The sequence below is a fragment of the Leptosomus discolor genome, chromosome Z, assembly GCF_034619465.1.
Source record: "Leptosomus discolor isolate bLepDis1 chromosome Z, bLepDis1.hap2, whole genome shotgun sequence".
In the NCBI taxonomy this organism is placed as follows: Eukaryota; Metazoa; Chordata; class Aves; order Leptosomiformes; family Leptosomidae; genus Leptosomus; species Leptosomus discolor.
Genome location: NC_141419.1, coordinates 40,116,145 through 40,137,357, shown reverse-complemented (window position 1 = coordinate 40,137,357; position 21,213 = coordinate 40,116,145). Strand labels below are relative to the sequence as shown.

Genomic DNA, 21,213 nt, shown 5'->3' with positions numbered 1-21,213 from the left:
CTGCTAGTCAAGCTAGAGGCAACAAGAGGAATTCGTTGCAATGTTAAAATTTATGGCCTAGTCCAAAGGGACCAGGGGTGGACAATGTAATAGATATACCTTAAAATCGTTGTAACCCATGATTTGAGTTCGTGTTACAGCAGAAACCACCTGAAGCAATGAAGGAGAACCTCACAAGAACTAGTGCAAGTGCAGCAGTGGCCCGACTGGAGCTGGTTTTGGTACCCAGTAACTCCATGCAACACACTACCTCTCCTGTCCTGAGTGAATACCACGACAGAAGATGCCCTAAGTTGTAGCCCAAATGAACTCGACGAACTTTTCATGGGTATTTATGGACATTTCACAAACAATTTATGGGGAAAGGGTTGGTTAATGAGGATGTACTGCCATCGAGTGGAATCTGAACATGGCATAAACGGTACGGAAAAAGGGTTGGAGAATGTACTGGTTTTAGCTGGGATGGAGTTAAATTTCTTCACAGTACCTGGTATGGGGCTATGTTTTGGACTTGTGCTGAAACACGAGTTGATAACACAGGGATGTTTTTGTCACCGCTGAGCAGTAGTACTTGCACAGCGTGAAGGCCTGTTCTGCTTCTCACACCACACCAGCCAGCAAGTGGGCTAGGGGTGCACAAGAAGATAGGAGGGGACACAACACTGGGTCAAGTTTTTTTCAGGTGTAAATGGGTCAGCTCCCCTGTGTTCAAGAAAATCTCACTGTAAAATATCTGGTAGACAGGTTTTCTGACTTATCTGCAATGATGCAATCTTCCATTGATGTAGACATGCAGCAACATTTACAATACTTCTTAGTAGCTTTTCAAGCTGGAGAGTGTTGCAACAGTGAAATGCTGAGGTGACAAAGACAGCAGGTATGGGGTGAGGCTCTGAGAGACGGCTGAGTCACAGTCAAAACAGGCACTCCACCTCTGTTTCCTACCACTCCTATGCCTGGGCAATTCCATCCCCATTAGCACCAGCATGGCAGGTTTCTGATCCCAAATTGGCTGTTTATCTCACAGCAACACAGAAAACTTCAATCTTTTTTTTTTTTTCTTGATGGGCAAGCTTTCCTAAAGGGAAACAGTATCTGTCGTACAACACCAAAAAAAAAAAAGCTATTTAAAAGATGTACCAAATACTTCTTTGGCCTAAGTAAATGTAGTTATGGAGAAACTGGAAAAGCAATGACTTTCTTTAATCTGGAACAAAAATTCTGTGGCAGATTCAAGATCAGCACTCCAGAAATTCCGGAGATTGCATCTCTTCAGAAATAAAACATGATTCTGTGATGCCAAATTCTGTGATTTGTTCTTTAAGCTCAGTGTCATCATTTATATGTATCTGGCTCATCTTACTTGATTTAGTGAGTTGTACTCTTTTAATATTTTTCAGTTTCTTTCTCTCTTGTATTCTTTTATTCCAGGTAAATTTAGCAAGATCTGCTAATTCTCTTTCCTATTTCGGTATATTTCTATCCAGTACGCTAAGTTTACTTTGTCTTACAAAAGCTGACCAATTGTATCTTCATGCTACTTATTTAGAAAAAAAAAAATCTCAGCTAATCAAATTTTGGGTCTTCCAACTATCATGTGTAGTTAGGGCATACGACCCTTTTAGCTCACTTCCTCTTGTTTTGCCTGATCATAGAAAATGCTAGTATTTGAGTATACAATTATCTGTCTAATTGAAATCTAAACCAGAATCTGTAACTTTCATAAGAACAACAGGAACTTGAGACAGTCTTGCATGGGTGCACTAGTGAGGAGCTTTTGTGAGGCCAGACATTTTTTGACTCACTGCAGTCAATATGACATGAGATGTGCTGAGCCTGCAGCCACTCAAACAATTTTATGGAAGAATAAGGAAAGACAGAGCTCGGAAACATTTGGCACACCAGCCACATCTGCTCACAGCAACAGTTTTGGCAAGTTAAGCTACCATTCCGTGCCAGGCCCTCTCCAGAGACAGTCTTGCCAACAGACCTTTCCTGTTTTGAAGGGGTCATATAGGGGAAGGCAAAATTACTTCCAAGTGCTGATGCGAATTCCCCAGCTGCATTGCTGCTGACCCCCCGGGCCAGCCCACCCACCCCATGCCAGGCTATAAAGCTGTAATGTTCTGTCTTTGAAAGGTACCATAAGTAATTTTGGGAAGTCTCTGCTATCTGCCTCCCTTCAAATTCTGTGTACTTGTACACATTTCGCTAAGGAAACCTGGGCTGGAACGGGGAGGTGAATTCTCACTAGGAGCATCTCCTTAGGTGGGTTAAGAGCACCTCTTTGCAATAAACATGGATTCAAAAGAGCAGTAGGAAGAGACCTTGCTAAACTAGGCAGTAATTGGGTAGCGAAGAAGGCACGCAGAAACAGAAGGAAGCTCTAAGAGCAAGAGGCCGAGCAAATGCAAGCAATATTCACAAAATGCACAGGTCACTTAATCTAGAGATAGGGGAAGTAGAAGTTTTTCCTCTACAGAAAACCAGGTGCGTGTCCACTTCCCCACTAGCCCCGGGCTTTCCCGCTTCCTGTAGGTTGTGCAGCTTCTCGTGGGTGATTTGCTCTGGAGTTTCGGTGGGGGCGGCTGGTTGGAGGAGACACGCAGACTGCGCAGGGATGGGTCCGGCACCCACCGGCGTGGCTGTCCCGGCAGCTCCGCAGCGGACGAGCGAACGACGTTGCGTTCAGGTACCATTCTGCAACTGCTGCTTACGTTGTACTGGTTCAGTGACGCCTCGTGCCAATCCACTTATTCGCCGCTGCATTCCCAGGAAGGTGACGCCAGCGCACGCGATACGCCCCCACACCTCAGGGGGCCGGGTTGGGTTGGGCGCCCCACCCCCCCGCCCGGCCCCTCCCCGGCGGGTGGGCGGGACAGGGCTGCCGGAAGACCGGCGCGGAGCGGCCGTGCGGAGGGGCCGGAGTCGTTTCCGCCGCCGCACAATGGCAGAGCGGCGGTAGCTGGCACCGGCGGATGAGTGCCCTGCTCTCGGCGGGTGGTGGCCGGGTAAGGCCTTCCCCGGCAGCGGGTGGTGTCCCCTGCGCTCTCTTCCCTTCGCGCTCCCCTGCGCCCGCCCCCGCCGTCCCGGGCCTGGGCCGCGGCCCGCCCGCCCCTTCGCCGGCCCCTGCGCCCGCGGGCCGCCCGGCTGAGGCGGCGGGGCAGGGCCGAGCGGGGCGGGGTGCTGCTATGCCACAGTCCCCGCCGCTGCCTGCGCCGGCTGCCTCTCTGTCCCCCCGCCGCGTCGTTCCCCGGGCCTTCGGTTGTTTAGGGGTAGCGGGGAGGCAGGAGGGGGCTGGGGGCCTTCGTCAACCGGTGGGGGGACTGGAAGGAGTGGGCCGGGAGCTGCGACGAGGGAGCAAGGGAGTCCCGGCCCACGTAGCGTGTTTCCTGCGTGGCGATGACGGAGGCCGGTATCGTAGCACCGCCGTCTGGGTCCTGCTGGCAACTTGGCCGGCGCTGCCTGCTGCTGCTGGCCCCGCAGGGAGCCACGTCGTCCCCCAGTTGTGTTGCTGCTGACCCTCCGGGGCAGCCCCCCACCCGCCCCCGCCGGGCCAGCACCTCGCGTCATGGTTGAGAGCCAGAGGCGAGTGTAAACTTTGACTCTCTGCTCGCTTCTAGCGCAGGGAGTGTGTCGTCATCCAGCCTGGCGGCTGGGTGTGGGTGTTGCTTCTGGGGATGACTGTAAAGTTGGTTTTAGGTCAATCTGAAATTCAGAATTGACAGCAGTTGCTTTCCTGAAATAGTAAGCAAGTTCACTTTGTGCGTTTGAAAGTTTTCTTTCTACTTTTAGCTGGAATAGCTGCTTCTGCACAGTTGTATGTAACTTTCTGTGAATTGAGGTCTTTAGAACAGAATCCTGCTTGTTTTGTCACTTGTGCTTAAGAGGGGGATAAGTGCTAAAAGCCTTAAGCCTGTAGAAAGATTCTGATATGCCTAAGGGTGCCTTTGGAGCCTGCAGAACTTAAAAAAAAAAAAAAAAAAAAGAAAATCAGATGCCCTGCTCCCATATTAAAGGCAACAGAAGGGCATTTCCTGCTTTTTAAGTGCACCTTGTAAATGCCCTACAGCCTTAATCACACACTTGTGTTTTGAAAGGGAAAACCCTTTTTGTTTGTGTGTGGCTATATTTAATTCATACAATATTTGGTGTTGGTGTGACCACTGCTGCTTACATCTGTTTAGCCAGTCTTTTCCAGGTAACTCTGCCTTTCACAATCCACATGGGTTTATGCTAACATTGGAGTTATAGCTCCATGGAAATGTTTTATACTAAGAACATGGACCGAGTTAGGGGGTAGCAAATGGGTAGCCTGGATGTTTTAGAGAATACTAAATAATATGAAATATGGGTGCTTAATACTGAGTAATGTGAGACCTCAGAATGCTGGTCTGAGTAAAATGTGCAGAGTGCACTGGGAGTGCAGCATTTTTCCTTAATCATTGTATCATGTTTGCCTGACGGATAAATTGCTAGTCAACTTCTATGTATGTATCTCCTCTGATGACAATTTTCATACTTAACAAGATGAACAATGTCTGCTTTGGGGAAAGGGGAAAATTCAGATGATGTAGAGTGTCTTTGAGGCCATCCTTGTTATCGCCTCCTACATGTTCTACGTGCTACAAAGGTCCTTCAGTCATTCTTTCAAAGCTTTCCTGTACTGATGTGGACTCTTAAAAGTAGTTATCTATCCTAAAGGTGTCTAGACCTTAATGCTCAAAAAAGCTGTAGGCTGTCTCTGCCTTTTATGAACTATCCATATGTGTTAGAAATTTTAAGAGAAGAAACCTAGCTGCATTTTTAATTGCCTTTTGCTTGGTTGGAGCAAATTTTTCTTTCCACCGAGACTTGCTTGCCTTGATGGTATTACAGAGCCAGGGCTTCAATTGTTGCGATTTCTGTAACAAGAATAACCAGTGTTTATCACTCGATTAATTTTAAACTGTATCTTTTTAATTTCTAGGTGGGAATCACTAAATTGAACAGCAATAGCCATGGGAGATGCTGCAAAATCTTGCTTTGCCAAACAAAGTAAGGAACAAGAAATCTTATATCAAGAGCAATTGAAAGGAAGTCTCTTACAGAAAGACTACCAAGTCATGGATGAATGTGGAAATGGCCATAGCAATAAAACAGATACCAGCCTGCAAAAGAAAAGGGGAACACCAGGTCATTACGGAAGCAGTCCCAGGCGAGGGCCATGTGGCGTTTTGAGTAGCCCTCTTAAAAACACAACTTACAGTCCAGGGTCAAAATTAAATGATACCCAAAGAGACCAAATGAAGAAGTGGGTATCTGATGACCACCATGGTACTTCTGACAGCTGGAGAGAGTACAGATCTGTTGCCTGGACTCCTGTGCATAGCAGGACAAGAAAGGACTCTTTTCATGAGGTTGAAGGTGCTGGAAACAGAAATGTAAGAAGACAGCTTCAGGAAGACTTAATGAAAGAAGGCATGCCAGACACGCAGAAAGGAGGCTCTGGTAATCAACATGTTTGTTTGTTTTTACATAGCTATCCACTAAAGTAGCTTTCTGTGTCTGTTCCTGAGAAGTTAAATTTGAAGATTCACTGTTAAAGCAAAAAATCGGTTTTGTTCTGTCATATATTGCAAACTATTGACTGTGCTATACTGCAGCACTTTAAACAAATGTTACAGTGAATGATACAGAACTTGTTTTGTAAACTGTGTTGTCTTTGTAAATTTGTTTATAAGTGGTAGGAGTAAGTGAATTGCAGCATCTGGGTAGTGTCCCTGTTAGCAGTTTTCCATGTTCAGTTTTACTGAATCTGTCAAGGCTTGTAAGGGATGTTTCAGTTAAGTTGATGCAGGGTGAGATTTTGGAGCTACTGATGATGATGTCCGTAACAACATATCTTAATGAAGCTTGAAAATAATGCCTTGCAGGTATTGTGAGAAATTAACAGTAGCAACAGAAATACAGCAATGACACAAAACTTAATTCTCCATGTATATTGAACTTCTCTGTGGGCAGTTGGTACTAATAATAAGGGTACAAGCCCTAAGTATTGCAATGCAAGGAAGAACAGGCTAAGGGAGGGTAAGGTGATCAATATTATAAGATCTTCATTGAATGTGAGTGCTAGAAGGAAGTGTAAGTAGATCAAAGCAGAAAGGGGCAGCTTTAAAGAAAATATAATCACATAAAATGAGAAAGAGTAAGGCACAGATGAGGTGCCATGTCTTGGTTTGAAAGACAGGTGTCTGCAGAGGAAGGCAGGAGCCTCCCTTGAAATGGAAAGTGCAACCCCCATCCCTCCAAATTATTATAATTTTAAAATTAACGGGCCTTCAGGCAAAGATATGGGGAATAGGAATAACAGTTCTTTACTTATATATATATATATATATATATATATATATATATAACACAAGGCAGGGAAAAACAAACAACCCACTGGTTTACACTGACAGAGTCAGAAATACAACCTGACACCCTGTTAGGGTGGTAGTAGCAGTCAGATAAGATGATGGCTGCAGTCCTCCTGAAGCAATGGATGTAGTTCTGTTGAAGCAGCGATCAGTTAAAAGAGTCTGGTCTTCCTCCAAAGGTCCAGTGGTAGGTAGGTAGCTCTTGTCCTCTGGAACTCCAGTGGGGGGAAAAACTCCTCTGGGGATCCAGTGGAAGAAGGCTGCTGGGGTGTTCGAGATCTCAGTTTTTATTTAGCATGGACTGCTTGGCTCCTTCCCCCTGGGCAGAGCATCTCACAATGGGATGGGGAGTCGTGAGGCAGTTCCTTGATGGGCCGTTAACAGGAGATAGTCCAGAGGGGGGAGGCAGGGAGCACCGCCCCACCTGGTCTAAACAGCTCCTGAAGATGGTAAAAGAATATTTTTTTTTTTTTCCTTTTGGCACATTTTACACTGTAACCTAGAACATAATCCACCCCTTATTCTATTACCACCTACACCATACCAAACTCAATGCCCCCTTACAGATACATATATACATATATGCACAGTGAAACCTTACACAGAGTTCTCACTTAAAATTAGGTCTCCTTGTGGTACACAACGGGTTTCCCCATTTTCCTGCATTACCCACCAAGTATAACCAGGTCTTTGAGCAAAAACAACCCCACAGAGGGCTGTGCCTTTGCCTGATGTGGGATTAATCCAAACAGTCTTTCCTAACATACCTCTTGTGTGTACCACAGGGACTTTATCTCCGTCCACTGTGTGCAAGGATCCGGACTGGGCGAGACCAGCTCGATTGATGGACCCTCGGGTATTGACCATCCAAGTGGCCTTTGCTAAGTTCAGTTCCCAATTTTTGAAAGTCCCCCCTCCAAGTGCTTTTAGGGTAGTCTTAAGTAGTCCGTTGCACCGTTCAACTTTCCTGGCAGCTGGTGCGTGATAAGGGATATGATGTATCCGTTCGATTCCATGTTCTCTGGCCCAAGTGCTTATGAGGCTGTTCTTGAAATGTGTCCCGTTGTCTGACTCGATTCTCTCAGGGGTGCCATGTCTCCAAAGAACTTGCTTTTCCAGGCCCAGGATGGTGTTCCGGGCAGTAGCATGAGGCACAGGGTAGGTATCCAGCCACCCAGTGGTTGCTTCCACCATGGTCAGCACGTAGCGCTTGCCTTGGCAGGTTTGTGGAAGAGTGATGTAGTCAATTTGCCAGGCTTCCCCGTACCTGTACTTCAACCATCGTCCACCATACCACAGAAGCTTCACCCGCTTGGCCTGCTTGATCGCAGTGCAGGTCTCACAGTCTTGGATAACCTGGGAGATACTGTTCATGGTTAGATCCACCCCTCGGTCCCGTGTCCATTTATAAGTGGCCTCTCTGCCTTGATGGCCTGAGGCATCATGGGCCCATCGAGCTAAGAACAACTCTCCTTTATGTTGCCAATCCAAGTCTATCTGGGACACCTCTATTTTTGCAGCCTGATGTACCTGTTCATTGTTACGATGTTCTTCATTAGCCCGACTCCTGGGGACATGAGCATCTACATGACGGACCCTCACAGGTAGCTTCTTTACCTGAGTGGCAATATCTTTCCACTCAGCAGCAGCCCAGATTGGTTTTCCCCTACGCTGCCAGTTGGCCTTCTTCCACCTTTCCAGCCAGCCCCATAGAGCATTGGCTACCATCCACAAATCAGTATAAAGGTAGAGCTTTGGCCACTTCTCTCTTTCAGCAATGTCCAGGGCCAGTTCAACGGCTTTGAGTTCAGCAAGTTAACTTGATCCACCTTCTCCTTCAGTAGCTTGTGCAACCTGTCGTGTGGGGCTCCATACGGCTGCTTTCAACTTCCGGTTCATCCCTACGATGCGACAGGAACCATCAGTAAAAACAGCATATTGTTTCCTCTGCTGGTAGTTGATTGTACGGTGGAGCTTCTTCAGCCCACGTCACTTGTTCCTGCTCCTCTTCGTCAGTGAGGATAAAGTCTTCACCTTCCGGCCAGTTCATAATTATCTCCAAAATCCCAGGGCGATTTGGGTTTCCAATACGAGCGCGCTGTGTGATGAGGGCAATCCATTTGCTCCATGTGGCGTCGGTGGCGTGGTGGGTAGAGGGAACCTTTCCTTTAACCATCCATCCCAGCACTGGTAGTCGGGGTGCCAGGAGGAGTTGTGCTTCCGTGCCAATCACTTCTGAGGCAGCTTGGACTCCTTCATAGGCTGCTAGGATTTCATTCTCTGTGGGAGTGTAGTTGGCTCAGACCCTCTATAACTTCGACTCCAGAATCCCAGTGGTCGGCCACGAGTCTCTCCAGGCACCTTCTGCCAAAGGCTCCAGGACAAACCATTGTTCCCAGCTGCAGAGTAGAGCACATTCCTCACCTCTGGTCCCGTCCTGACTGGGCCAAGGGCTAGCGCATGAGTGATCTCCCGCTTGATTTGGGCAAAAGCTTGTTGCTGTTCAGGGCCCCAGTGGAAATCGTTCTTCTTGCGGGTAACCAGGTACAGAGGGCTCACAATCTGGCTGTACTCAGGAATGTGCATTCTCCAAAAACCTATGGCACCTAGGAAAGCCTGTGTTTCCTTCTTGCTGGTTGGTGGAGACATCGCAGTGATCTTATTGATGATCTCGGTGGGAATCTGACGCCATCCATCTTGCCACTTTACCCCCAGGAACTGGATCTCTCGGGCAGGTACCTTGATTTTGCTCTTCTTGATGGCAAAACCAGCTTCCAGGAGAATCTGGATGATCTTCTCTCCTTTCCCAAATACTTCCCTTGCCGTGTTCCCCCACACAATGATGTCATCGATGTACTGCAGATGTTCCGGAGCTTCACCCTTTTCCAGTGCAGCCTGGATCAGTCCATGGCAGATGGTGGGACTGTCCTTCCACCCCTGGGGCAGTCGGTTCCAGGTGTACTGTACTCCCCTCCAGGTGAAGGCAAACTGAGGCCTGCATTCTGCTGCCAGAGGAATGGAGAAAAAAGCATTGGCAATGTCAATAGTGGCATACCACTTTGCTGCCTTGGACTCCAGCTTGTCCTGGAGTTCCAGCATGTCCGGCACGGCAGCGCTCAACGGTGGAGTCACTTCATTCAAGCCACGATAGTCCACAGTCAGTCTCCATTCTCCATCAGACTTGCGCACAGGCCAAATGGGGCTGTTGAAGGGTGAGTGGGTCTTGCTGACCACCCCTTGACTCTCCAGCTCGCGGATCATTTTGTGGATGGGGATCATGGCATCTCGATTCGTCCCATACTGCCGGCGGTGCACTGTCGAGGTGGCAATTGGCACTTGTTGCTCTTCCACCTTCAAGAGTCCTACTGCAGATGGGTTTTCTGATAGTCCGGGCAAGGTGTTCAATTGCCTAATGCCCTCTGCCTCCACAGCTATCCCAAATGCCCGCCTGAGACCTTTTGGGTCCTTGTAATAGCCGTTCCGGAGGAAGTCTGTGCCCAGAATACATGGGGCCTCTGGGCCAGTCACAATCGGATGTTTCTGCCACTCCTTCCCGGTACAGCTCACCTCGGCTTCCAACAGAGTCAATTGCTGCGATCCCCCCGTTACCCCAGCAATGGAAACAGGTTCTGCTCCCACATGTCCCGATGGCATTAGGGTACACTGCGCACCAGTATCAACTAACGCTTTGTATTTTTGTGGCTCTGACGTGCCAGGCCATCGGATCCACACCGTCCAAAATATCCGGTTTTCCCGTGCCTCTCCCTGGCTAGAGGCAGGGCCCCTCTAGCACTGGTTATCATTTCCTTCCTGGACATACATACTAGAGGTTCCTTCAAGGGGATCTGTCGGATCATCCTCCCTTCTGTAATATCTGGCAGCTCGGTCTTGGGAGGTTGAGGCTACCTTCACTTTAGTGTTACTCCCCCGGTTAGTGTTTCCCTCCTTGAGTTGGCGCACCCGTGCTGCCAGGACAGAAGTGGGTTTCCCATCCCACCTTCCCATGTCTTCTCCATGGTCGCGCAGGAAGTACCATAGCTCAGCTCGTGGGGTGTACCCTCTCCCTCTAGCTGGGCTCCGACTTTGGGGCCTGTGACTTGTACTGGTGCCAAATGGGAACTGCTCCTCCTCACCTCCTCCTTTATTTCCCTCATCTCCTCTTGTAGGCTCTTAATCACAGCAGAGACATTAGCCTGCATTGGGCCATTGATCATGCTTTTAAAATTTCTAAGCTTGCTCGTGACAGAACCCACTGTCTCTCGGTCGTTATCTGCATTAATCATTGCAATGAAGGTGCAGTATTCAGATGGCCCTAGACTTGCCAGATTCCACAACATTTGCCCTGTGCACCTGACTTTGTCAGGGTCATTACCATGCTGTCCATCCCTCCCAAAGACTACCTCCAATACTGCCACTTCTCTCAGCTGTTGGATCCCTTCCTCAAGGGTCTTCCAGCGCATTCTGTGATGGTGCTCCTGCATTCTCTCTGTGTGGACAAACCTCTCTCTCACACTCATTAAAAGCCGCTCCCAGAGGGAAAGGGTCCCTGGCTCCCTTACAAATACCTGATTGACACCTGAGTCCTGAGTCAAGGGTCCCAAGTTCCTTGCCTCACTGCCATCAAGTTGCACACCTGTACCCCTAAGGTCCCAGACACAAAATAACCAGGTTGTAAAAGCCTCACGCCCCTGCCGTACAATGTCTTTGTGCAGATTACGGAGACTGTCGTACGTCAGGGACTTGGTGATTATCTCAACCACTGGCTCGCCTGCAGGTTCTGAGAGCCCTCCTTTCTTAACTGAGCGCTCTGATTTCGTCTTAGACTTCCTCATTTCCACAGGGGCGACTGCTGCTGGCTGTGACTGCCCTTGCGGTTCAGCTGGAACCTGGACGGTTGTAATGTCTGTGGGTTCTACTGCTGCACCATTAGACTCTCCCTCTTCGAGGCAGGAGGAGGGTTTCCCAGCAGCTGAGAAAATGCACTCCTTCAGCATCTGGCCCATCTCACGTATCTTCTTCACCCAATCCGGATGGTTCATTTCTGATGTGAGCTGTGAGGCAGGGTCAGGTTCTGGAGCAGCATTCCTAGTCAGGGTGGTTATCCAAGTCAATCTCCCCTGATCTCTGAATACTGAATAAAATAGGACAATCAGCAACACCAGCCACTGTATGATGTCATTAGCACTTAGGGAAGATCTGAATCCTTCGAAAACTGGTGGAGTAGACCCAAAGAGCTGGGTTAAGGGTTGGGAGAAAGTTTCTTGCGGTGTCATTTCCTCACAGTAGGTACCATTATTAAAGTAACCCCAAAAACATACAGTTAGTGTGTGATAGCTCTGAATCCATGTGCCCACCTTCCAGAGGTATTTAATAAGCCATGAATTCCTCACCTTATTAATCCATAAAACAAACTGGATAACAGTCACAGTAGCCTTAGTTATAGGCCCCATGTTTAGATAAGGGCCTGCAAATGGGAGAAATACAGCCACCACCACATGCCGCACGAACCAGGATAAGCTAGCCCACATGATGCCACCTAACAAGGAATCTATATCCAACGCACAAGAACCGTTATTCCTTTTTCTCTCGATGCCCTTGGGCCCCACGTTAGGCGCCAAAATCTGTCTTGGTTTGAAAGACAGGTGTCTGCTGAGGAAGGCAGGAGCCTCCCTTGAAATGGAAAGTGCAACCCCCTTCCCTCCAAATTATTATAATTTTGAAATTAACGGGCCTTCAGGCAAAGATACAGGGAATAGGAATAATAGTACTTTACTAATAACACAAGGCGGGGAAAAACAAACAACCCACTGGCTTACACTGACAGAGTCAGAAATACAACCTGACACCCTGTTAGGGTGGCAGTAGCAGTCCGATAAGATGGTGGCTGCAGTCCTCCTGAAGCAATGGATGTAGTTCTGTTGAAGCAGCGATCTTGTAAAAGGGTCTGGTCTTCCTCCAAAGGTCCAGTGCTAGGTAGGTAGCTCTTGTCCTCTGGAACTCCAGTGGGGGGAAAAACTCCTCTGGGAATCCAGTGGAAGAAGGCTGCTGGGGTGTTCGAGATCTCAGTTTTTATTTAGCATGGACTGCTTGGCTCCTTCCCCCCGGGCGGAGCATCTCACAATGGGATGGGGAGTCGTGAGGCAGTTCCTTGATGGGCCATTAACAGGAGATAGTCCAGGAGCGAGTTATCGATGGGTCAGGCGATAAGGCATTGATGTGCCCATTAACAGAAGATAGTCCAGAGGGGGGAGGCAGGGAGCACCGCCCCACCTGGTCTCAACAGCTCCTGAAGATGGTAATAGAATAATTTTTTTTCCTTTTGGCACATTTTACACTGTAACCTAGGATATGCCGTTAACATGGAACAACTGTGTGTTAACAAGATATGTCGTCTTTTAGTTAAAACTGGGGGCTAAAGACAGAGTTGATCTGCCCATGTGCTGAGAAGGAAGACCATTGCTGGCTGATACCAAGAAGTCCTGGAATTAAATGTGATTTCCCTTGATATCAGCTGTCACTAAAAAGATAAACTGTGAGCGGGTGCCCAGTGTCTTATTGTTAGAAGTAAGTTGCACACTTAACCTCAGGTAAGGAGAGAGCAGAATAGCATGCTTTTGCAAGTTTGTTCTCAAATTTGGTGGGTCTAATGAACTTATTCAGGAGAAGTGAGCTACTGGCATATAGGAAAGGGCAAGCATCTCTTAGAAATGAGATTAAAAAATGGTATGCAACTTTAATGTTGGGAATCCATTCTGGAACAAATAATGTAACCTACATAAGTATTTGAAAGGTAGCAAAGAGATGAGAAGCAGTAAACATGGATTTGTCAAGAAAAAGTATGCCAAGTCCTTCTAATTTATTCCTTTAAAATACTTATCAATCCCCTGTGGACATGGGAAAAGCAGTTGGTAGATACTGCTAGTACTAGTATTGTAGTACTTCAGACGCTCTTACATGACAGTTCTATAAGTAAACTAGAGGAAAACTCTCTAGATTAAATTAATGTAAGAGACTTGCAGAGCTAATTACGTAACTATACTCAGAAAGTACTTAACAGATTTTGTCAAAATTATAGGAAGCATGAGCAAACGTCTACAAGGATTCTGTTCTGTTTAATGTTTAATACATGATTCTGATGATGAACGAAGACGACATGCTTATTATTTGGGTGCTTTTAAATTTGAATATGGTGTAAAGCTGGTAGGGACTGAATGCAGAAAAGCAGGAAGATCAGTTAAAATAACTTTGTACAATTGGTGAAATGACCTACATATAGGATGAAATGTAAGAGACACGTGCAAATGCCATTGTTTAAGTAGGAATGCCAACTGTACAAATAAAGGAGGAAAAGTTATTGTCAAGTAGTATTTTTTCAGAGAATAATTTGAAATCTTAGTGAATCAGAAGATGATAATGAGTAGTCAGTGTCATGGTCTTGTGAGGCATGAAAGCAGACTCACAACTCCTTTTTCTGTCAGTCTTTGGTAAACTCAGTTGTGGTACTCTGTCCAGCTTTAGCACCACACTTGGATGAATAAAATGGAAACAGTCCAAAGAAAAGCAAGAAGAATGCCAGGGCACATAGAAAACAGAATCTACATAAGCTGTAAACAATCCCCAATCTTTCTGCAAAAGGAAAGGGCAGGGAGACATGATAACATTCTTCAGCTGTCTAGAAAGGTATTAAAAAGCTGATGTAGTTATCTGACTTGCATCTTTTTCATAGATGGGACACAAAGCAATGGGCCTAAAATTGAGCACGAAAGGTTCAGATGAGAAATAAAGGAAAAGTTTCTAATGGTAAAGCTAGGGAAGCGCTGCAGAGGTTGTCTGGGCAGCTCACGGAGTATGTACCTGAAGGCCTTTAAGAACAGTCCATTTCATCCTACTGCGAAGCACGGACATGACATAACTCACCTCTCGAGGTCCCTTCAAAAACTCTGACTCTATATCAAGTAGTAAACAATTACTAAAAATGTTTCTTTCAGTATTTCCTTTTACTTGACATCTGTTATGTTGTCCATTTGTTTTACCTTTGTGCCTTTTTACTGCAGCTCATAAGGAAGGAGTTTACCAAATCTGAGGTGCTAATTTTTGTGCAGGAGGAGTTTTAACTTTAACTTGCCTTTAGTACTTTATTTAGTCATTTACCTATAATTAGATGGTCACTAGCGTAACTAACTACCATTTCATTTACTTTGTATTTTTTTTTAAGTTACTTAGTGGTTACAGAAGTAATTGGTAAGTAGGTAGTTGTCACACACTTTCCTGCAATGACATTCATTTAATACACATTTTTCTCCCAAGTTCTGTCTACACTGATCAGTAAAAATGTAGTCAAACAACTGTGGCAAGTCTTACTAGCAGGAGACTCAGCATGGAAAGTGGAAGGGATGTGTAAAGTTCAGAGGCTCAAACTTTTGTTTCTGCTCTTTTGAGCTTCCTTTGGGGTACTGCCCCTGCAACCTGTTAAGCCTTAGTTCTGTTTATTCCAGCATAAACTTCTGCTGCTGCAGAAAGAAATTACATTATCATTCTTTTCCTCATGTATGCTGCTTAGTGAACTGAATCAAACAACGAGTTGAAAATACACAACCTTTTGCAAAGGTTGTTTGCCTTTTGCCAATTACTAGAGACAAAAATTGTGGTCACAGGAGAAACTTCGTAAATGTATTGGGTAGAGCAGTTGTTTTATCTTTTTTTTATTATTATTACTACAAATGAAAACCTCATGCTATGATAAGGGTTTTGGAGTTTAAGGAAATTGTATAAACTTTCTCAGGAGCAGGAAACTTTAGAAATTCCATGTATCTGGACATCCTGTATGTTCAAGTGAAAGGTAAGATGTGATTTGAAGTCATTTGTGAAATTCTGGCCTGGGTATATTAATTCATGAGGTGATTTTTACAGGCATTCTTTGAACCAGTAGGAATTCCTGCTTCAAAATGATGACGAAGTTTGCTTAAAAGTAGATGTGATATTTACATTAATTTGTCCCAGAACTTTTGCTGTAAACATAACAAGCTTTCTAAGCATGTTTATTCTGCCAGTTTTATAGCTTTATTAAGCAATGTGTGCAACTAGCTATGTGTGGAAGTTCAGTATTTATTAACTTACGTAGCCAATAGGCGTGGTTATTTTGGCTTTTTTCCACTTGTCTATTTAATAATGTGAAGGCAGTACTGATCTAGATGCTGGTTTAATTGAAAGGCAAGTGACATTAACAGGCAGTTATTACTGGTGATAATAAATTGTTGTATGTCAGCTAAGCCATGGCAGTGCCATATCATAGTGCTGTTAGCTCTTACAAATCATTCAGATTGGCCTACAGTTACTGATTCTGTGATATTTGTAGCTGTCTATGGGTCAGCTCACTTTCTAGCGTGTTTGTCTGCCTAAGCCTGACCAGGCATCCTGAAATCTTTCGATATATTCTACCTTTTCATTATAATAACATACCTGTATGTGATTTGTCCTGTTGAAGTCACCAACTTTATTTAGATAGCTTTGTTAAAACTGGCAAAAAACCACAAACTAAATGCAGTAGATTTCACTGTCAGATAGCTAAATAAGGTTGGTGACTTCAGTGGGACAAATTAGTAGGTTTTTAGTAGTTTGGGACAAAGGTACTATAAGTTATGACATAAATATATGCTCTTGCTATTACCAGACTTGCACAGAACAGGTCATGAAACCATGCAGGTTAGGTGATTTGTATTTTCTTTGACTGGCACATAAGTAGAATGGTAATTAAACAAAAAATGCTATATGGTACTCTGAAGTTATTTGATATATGTGCTCTCATAACTCTTTATAAGAAATGAAGAAGCACAGGAAACCAAGAAGATTGAGAAGAACTAGAAAAGATGAGTATGATCAAGATGAAGTGGATGGTCCAGTCATAGATGAATCTGTGCTGTCGGCAAAAGAACTTCTAGGGTTGCAGCAAGCTGAAGAACGATTGAATCGAGACTGCATTTATAGACTGAAGAAGGTGCCACTGTCTTTATTTGTGTAGTCCTCTCTTTTCTTTTATCTGTAAATACAACATAGAGGGTACACTTTGAGCAATTTCTCTACTGTAGCTAGGAAGTCTAGTTATAGAATTGATGTAATGTACAAAATCAGAACTGTTAATGAATTGTCAAGAGAAGGCAAGTAATTCTTTGTTCTTTTACTATAATAAACCTTGGTTTGGCAGCAATTTAAGCACAAAAAAATGGCTGCTCCTTTAGTTAATGAATTAACATCAGATCACTAGATGCTGGGACCAGAAGAGTTCCATTGTGTGTTTGTCCAGTTGATATATTCTTCTGTGGGCATTGGGTATTTTTCACTGTAAAAGACAAGGTGTTGAGCTCAATTGACCCAGTACCACCATTCTTCTGGCATTATATTTGATATGCAAACTTTTTGACTGTAAAGATGGAGTTAGAAATGCTAAAGTGAGTATTTCTGGATTTCGAGTTAGTCATACAACTTAGCAAGGGTATTGAATGAAATGAAGGCAATATCTTTATATTTTAGGGGTTTTTTACTATCTTTATTTTAGCAACCTCGAAGCTACCCATCAGCAAAATACACCTGCAAATTGTGTGATGTTGTGATTGAGTCGGTGGCTGTTGCTCATAAGCATATTAAAGAGAAAAGGCACAAGAAAAGCCTAAAGGTGAGTTAAGGACGAGAAAAAGTATAAAATGCAGATTCATGAAACTATCCTCACCCTACTAATGACAATGAAACTGCACTAATTCTAAAATCATTCCACATTTATTTTTTACCGTGTTTGAATCTTCTTAGAAACTATTCCTTAGGAATACTGGTAAAAGGAGTAAACTTGGGACTTTGCTTCTGCCCTCGGCTTGGAATTTAATTTGTACATTTTCATGTCTATTAAAAGAAATCCTCATTTAAAGTATAACTCAGTAATATTTTGTTACTGGTGATTGAAGTATAATAAAAAAGCTATACCAACTGACCCTTCTGCTTTGCTGTTCCATAATTCTTCTCGTAGACTAGTTATGTGTATTCTTCCTGGTGTATATTTCATTGGCATATTTCACAATGAAGAGTTTTGATCAAGTCCAGAGCAATGAGGAGTTGCAATAAGCAAATATAGTTGGTATGTCAGAATTGGAAATTATAACCAATTTCAGGGTGAAGATTTCAATTCAGGATACTATAAAAATTAAGAACTTGTGGAGTATTACAGTCTTATTTATATGTAAAGGAAATAGGTTTGTTTTGAACACAAACTTCAAAACAACTTCCAGCATAACCTCAATTTTACTGCCTATTTTTTTAAAATTAAATATCTTTTATTCCTTCTGCTTTCTCAGCTTGAAGTAGACAAAAATATTTGTATTCTGCAGGTTTTCTATGTCTTCCTCTTTAACTCCTACCCTTTCCCATTTCATAGATGATGAAAGAATTGATTTTTTTTTAAATGTACTGAACACCTGTGTATATGCCTCTGTGCATTACTGAAGCCTCCTGGAGTGTCTAATTCTTTTTACCTGACACAGTTTCTCTCTTGTTCTTGAGTCCAATTACCTCCATTATCTGAAAAACCTGTTCTTGGTCTTATTGGGATGAGTTGCAGGCATTCATTCTAGCACATTAAGCAACTCAAGAAAATCATTAAAACATCATTTTTATTATCTTTAAAGGAGAAGCAAGAAGAACAGCTGCTGACTGCTCTGCCTCCTCCAACGCCTTCCCAGATACAAGCTATTGGTGTTGCTATTGAAAATGTAGTGCAGGAGTTTGGCTTAAATAATGAAGATCTAGAAGAAAGGCTCAGTATTAAAACAATGATGGAAAACTTACTGCGTCAAAAATTGCCAGGTATTATTTGCAATTTGTTTTAAATGTTGGATATGCCAACTTTAAAAAACAAAACAAAACAACCGAAACAGCTCATAAAGCAAAGACTTAATTAAAAACCTTGGCTAGCTAAATTTTAAAACAGTGTATTTAGTTACTAGTCTGTTGAATGACATGATGTGGCAATATAACCCTGTATCAGAATTAAATTACAGTGCTGTTCATGACCCAAACAGACCTGTCGTAGAAAATGAAGATGAACAGGACATGGGGAGCATTTGACCTTCATGATAAGCCTTTACTAGCAACAGCATGGAAGGCAGGATTTACTAACACAGTTCTGTGCTATTGGAAGACCCTTCCTCCTGTGGTTATCAGAACTATGTGTAGGTTTAAGATCTACTGACAATACCATAAAGAAGCTGCAGACTTAGAATTAGGTATAGAGTAAATGCAGTATAATTCTTTTTGTTGCAGAGTGCTCATTAAGATTGTATGGCTCCTCCTATAGCAAATTTGGTTTCAAGACTTCAGACATAAACATAGATGTCAACTTTCCTGCCAACGTAAGTAAGCCCATTTTATTGAGTATGTCTAAGTGGTTTTGAATGCTTGCACCTTTTATGTAGATTATAGTTTAAATGTAACGTAATGGTGTGGTAGTAGCAGTTTTTATGAAAATGCATTGGGTAAAACTGAGCTATCATTTTTAAATGGTCTTAAAATAACATTCCTTGCTTCTTACACCAGTAATGGTCAGGCCTTGTAATGCAGCTTTGTGTTTTACCGAACTTTCCTTCTGAAAAGCTGAAAACACTTAAAACATCTGTACTCCTAGCAGTCCTGTGAGGCAGATCATTATTTATCTTCTCCTACATCTGGATTAAATGTCACTTCCAAAATCTTGTTTCTGTACTGATAGGTGCATGTCAGAGTTTTTGATTGCTAGGTTATTTTTGAGCCATGAAACCATCTCACATCATTTAAGTGTGAAATAATTTAAAGACTTGATTTGTCATGCCAGTTGTTTCTATACGTCTTTGTGCTTGAACATTGAAGAGAAATTAAGTGAATGGTGAAAAGCTTTTGGTTTCATACTTATTCCTACTGTAGTTGTTTTGGCAGTCTCATAGTTAAAATTCAGCAGTTTCTCTAGGAAACAAAGATGGAAGTGTTGTAAGGAAAAAGAACTATCCAAGTTCAGAAAGTGCATGTAACTAAAAAAGAGCTGATTCCAAAGTTTGATGTGAGGTAGATCCACTATGTCGGAAGGCAATCATATTTAAGCACACTGAAACCATATTTCTGTTGGTGTTGTTTTCCATAACTAAGTCTTTGATAGAGGTAAAGATAGCTTCACTTATTATTACTCCAGGTTTATTTTTTTTTCTTCAAAATAATCAAAGTTCTTGATCCTTTTGATACAATTTAGCAACAGCCAAGAGAAGTTTTTTTTCTCAGTTGCTGCTATTTTGTTTCCTTGCTGCCCTCTCTGGAAGAAAAACAGAAGTGGCCTAGGGGCAATGTTTTACATTTTTTTTGAGTTTTGTGTGTTACCTTTTTGACAGCTATGAAAACAGCATTGTTGCTTTTATTGACAGATTACTCAACCAGATGTTCTCTTACTTGTACAAGAAAGTCTCCAGAACAGTGGTAAGAAAAAATTGCTGCCTTCTCAATTCCATTAAACTATTACTGCTCAGTTGAATTTCACCTCTGTTGAACAGGCAAACCACATGCTATTCCTTTTTTTTTTTTTTTTTTAGAAAGATGGGAGACTAAACAATACTGTAGGAAATAATACATTGGTAGAATTAACTTTGGTTTGGTATTAGTTTTATGACTACTGAAGTCCCATTATTTGTGTTGATATGAGAAATTCCTGGTGGTAGGTTTTCTTCTACATTATAAATGAAGATGTCATTCAACTTAAGATAGACTGTGCTGCCTTTCTTTCACAGACTGCTCTATTAGCAATGTGTGGTACAGAAAGTAGCGTAAGCTCTAAGATGTAATCAGAAACTTGGTAACATACTTTCAGATTGTGCTCTCTTTACCTATAGTTAGGTGCATGTGCCTGTTAGTGTAGTGAGGCCAAGTACAAATGACTGCATGCAGACACTTTTTTTTTTTTCAGATAATAAACAGAACTCTAAGCACTAATTTACGCAAGTTTAAGGTCTTAAAAATGTGCACTTGCTCAAACCAATTCAACCGTATGCAGGCAAAAAGTGAGAAGATGGGAAAGAAACTCTGGCTTTATAAATGCAGATTGCAAAAAGTAGCTTTACTACTTTTCTTGCCTTGCTTTATGCCCACAGTTGGGAAACCAGACTGTATGGTTCCAAACTTGTATATTAAACATGCATGTATTTACTGACCCAGGTTTTTCTTATTGCCACTCCCACCCCTCTTTTATGTGCATCTTCTTGTCGCGTCAAATGACCATTGTAGTCTTTGAGTATGGGGTTATTGTTCAGACTGGAGGAATGAAGACCCAGATCCCATAAGAAGTTAGGATTTCTAATGTGTTTTGAAAGCAAGTAATATTTGCATTGACATCTCATGCAAAGCCTTTTTCTGTGAGTCCGAAGATAAAGGGACAGAGCAATAGGCATTTGGGGTACCCCAATGGCAAAAAAAAAAGATGTTTTTCAAAGAAGTCAAGTGTCCAAACGGCTAGGTAACATGAAGAAAACCTTGTCATTTCAGAATTTTAGAGTTGGGTATCTGAAATAGTTTCATAGTTTCTTCTCTACCTAAGTGAAACAGTGAGGCATCAGAAAATAAGCCCAGTTTGGATCAATAGACTCCACTTGGAGGAAGGACTGCAGTGGCATCTATTTTAGTGTTAAGATAAAAGTGTAGCTAAATTGTATTTGGAAACCTGTAGAAAGAATAAGGAAAACCAAAAAAAAATTAAGTATAGCAAGAAGACATTATATCATGTCAGTAAGCCTGTTCTATGCTTACATAGAGCATCTCT

General features: G+C 43.3%; 1 protein-coding gene across 2 annotated transcripts in view; it reads left to right on the top strand.

Moving 5' to 3' along the window:
* Window positions 1–4,999: 4,999 nt before the first annotated feature.
* TUT7 (terminal uridylyl transferase 7) overlaps window positions 5,000–21,213 on the top strand; it is a 39,100-nt gene continuing 22,886 nt past the window's right edge. The window contains exons 1-7 of one of the 2 annotated variants that reach the window (XM_086479143.1): window positions 5,000–5,501; window position 5,840; window positions 16,220–16,395; window positions 16,954–17,070; window positions 18,071–18,248; window positions 18,705–18,793; window positions 19,829–19,880. In XM_086479143.1, the coding sequence (XP_086335269.1) occupies window positions 5,001–5,501; window position 5,840; window positions 16,220–16,395; window positions 16,954–17,070; window positions 18,071–18,248; window positions 18,705–18,793; window positions 19,829–19,880 (1,114 nt within the window). In that variant the 5' untranslated portion in view covers window position 5,000. The remainder of the gene's footprint in view (window positions 5,502–5,839; window positions 5,841–16,219; window positions 16,396–16,953; window positions 17,071–18,070; window positions 18,249–18,704; window positions 18,794–19,828; window positions 19,881–21,213) is intronic. The other variant, XM_086479142.1, reaches the window with a different exon arrangement.